Source organism: Orcinus orca, chromosome 2 (assembly GCF_937001465.1).
Source record: "Orcinus orca chromosome 2, mOrcOrc1.1, whole genome shotgun sequence".
NCBI classification, from domain to species: domain Eukaryota; kingdom Metazoa; phylum Chordata; class Mammalia; order Artiodactyla; family Delphinidae; genus Orcinus; species Orcinus orca.
The window spans coordinates 151,031,036-151,033,101 of NC_064560.1; the positions used below are offsets into that span (position 1 = coordinate 151,031,036).

The following is a 2,066-nucleotide window of genomic DNA, read 5'->3' on the forward strand; positions in this document are numbered from 1 at the left end:
ATAATGTTAAAAAGCCTTAGTTTAGCAAAAAAAATTGTTTTCATCATCTGGCTGCTTTATACTCATCTAATGTTCTCATCTAACATTTCTCCCTTTATAGTATAATTATTGGTTTATTTGTCTCTTCTAAACAATGTAAACTCATCTTTGCCTTTTTTTTTTTTTTTTTTTTGAACAAGAAGTTTATTTAAACCACAAGACTCTTGACTTGAAGGGAAAACTGTCCAGGATTCATTTCTTTTAGAGTAATTTAAAGACATTGCCCTACTTGTAACAGCTACATACAAAAAAGTTATAAAATTGTCCTTGGTTTTACAATGATAAATGAAAAGCATTAAAATTCTCCCATCGAACAAGGTATGCAAGGACTTTTATGTTGTTCTTTTTTTGTTAAACAGTGAGAGCAAAATAACTTACTGAAATATAAAGGCAAGAACTGAATGAGCATGCCACTAATGGAGAAAAGGGGGTATTTTCATAGAACCAGTATTTTTCCCCAACCCATCCCCATTAGATGTCGGTCAAAACATACCATTGGCGGGCTTCGCGGGCTTCCCTGGTGGCGCAAGGGTTGAGAGCCCGCCTGCCGATGCAGGGGACACGGGTTCGTGCCCCAGTCCGGGAAGATCCCACATGCCGTGGAGCGGCTGGGCCCGTGAGCCATGGCCGCTGAGCCTGCGCGTCCGGAGCCTCTGCTCCGCAACGGGAGAGGCCACAACAGTGAGAAGCCCGCGTACTGCAGAAAGAAAACAAAAACAAAACATACCATTGGCCATTTACTTTAAAAAAAAATGCACTATGCTTGTGCACGCACACCAGTTACTTTATGTACAATAAAGGACGGGGGAAAGGGAAAATGAAAGAATAGAGAAAACTATACTGTAGTAGTCAGGATGTGGTGGAACCAAATTGCGGTTTTCTAATTGAGAATGTCTTCTTGGTCTGGAGGAACGGAATTCTGGAGTAAAGTAGCAGGTTCCCTTTTTAGTAGACACCTCCTGTCTGCTGCTGGAACACACCAATTGTATCTTCAGCCTCCATTTCCAACTGTGCAGGTGTGTCTGTTTCATTGATTGGCTGCCCATCAAATTGGAATCTGATCTGCCTCGTTGACATACCCTGTCGTTCACAATAGGCTTTCAATAGTTTACTAAGTGGTGTATGACTCTTAATCTTAAACTGCACCACAGAACAGTCCTGCCCCGACACCTTCAAATTAATATGATCATTGTTCTCAATCTTGACTCCTTCCTTGGGCTTTTCATCAGCCATGGCGAGCGCCAGATTCTCCTCAGCTGCCGCTTCACTAAAGAGGTGTCGGGTCCGCATCAAAAGAGCACACAAGCAGCATCAGGAGTGGTAGAAGAAGGAGGCGGCAGCGGTGGAGGAGGGAGAGCACCTTTGCCTTTTAAACATCTAGCACAGGTGCTGGCATACAGCAAGAACACCATAAATATTAAATGAATGAATAAGTGTACTGAAGTAAGAAGACCTGGTGGGTTTAGAAATAATTCTGACAATTGGCAGATGCCTTAAAGGTGTGTGAGAATGTTTATTCCTTACCAACAATGAGAATAAATGTTTGTTTTAACAGTATAAATTTTTGTTTTAAATGTTTGTTTAACTTATAGATCTTTGCAGATCTATAAGTAAATATGTTATCTCATTTTAATATACTATTTTCTGATTAATAATAAAGTATTTTTCTCTTTTTTTAAAAAAAGAAATAATTCTGGAGGGAAGTAATGCAGTTCTGAACTGACATGGCAATACTAAGAAGGGGCAGTTGGGTATTAATTAGGAAATCATAGTGGAAACACAACCTATAAAACATGATCAAAGAGTGTCAACAGGGAAAAGGGAAACCACACTCCATCTCAGATGGGACTTGAACCCATGATCCCTGACTTTAGGAGGGACCTCGAACCCACTGTCTTTTAATTGAAACCACTCACCTAGTATAGGACTTACTGAAGCTCAGGTTCTTTTGTCTCTTTGCAGAAAAGGCAAAGTGGCAGGTGAAGAGTGAGTTTATTAGCATACATAGGTCACTTGTGAGAGATACA

The 2,066-nt window shown here is 40.4% G+C and overlaps 1 protein-coding gene across 1 annotated transcript; it reads right to left on the reverse strand.

Annotated features, from left to right (window-relative positions):
* Positions 1 to 956: 956 nt before the first annotated feature.
* On the reverse strand, positions 957 to 1,362 carry LOC101280832 (small ubiquitin-related modifier 2-like). The gene has a single exon (XM_033428488.2). It carries the CDS (start codon positions 1,327 to 1,329, stop codon positions 985 to 987), a length of 345 nt encoding a protein of 114 aa, XP_033284379.1. The 5' UTR covers positions 1,330 to 1,362; the 3' UTR covers positions 957 to 984.
* Positions 1,363 to 2,066: the final 704 nt, after the last annotated feature.

What these genes read in the sequence shown, in the direction of transcription:
- LOC101280832 (XM_033428488.2), bottom strand. Translation starts at nt 1,329, where the DNA reads ATGCGGACCCGACACCTCTTTAGTGAAGCGGCAGCTGAGGAGAATCTG.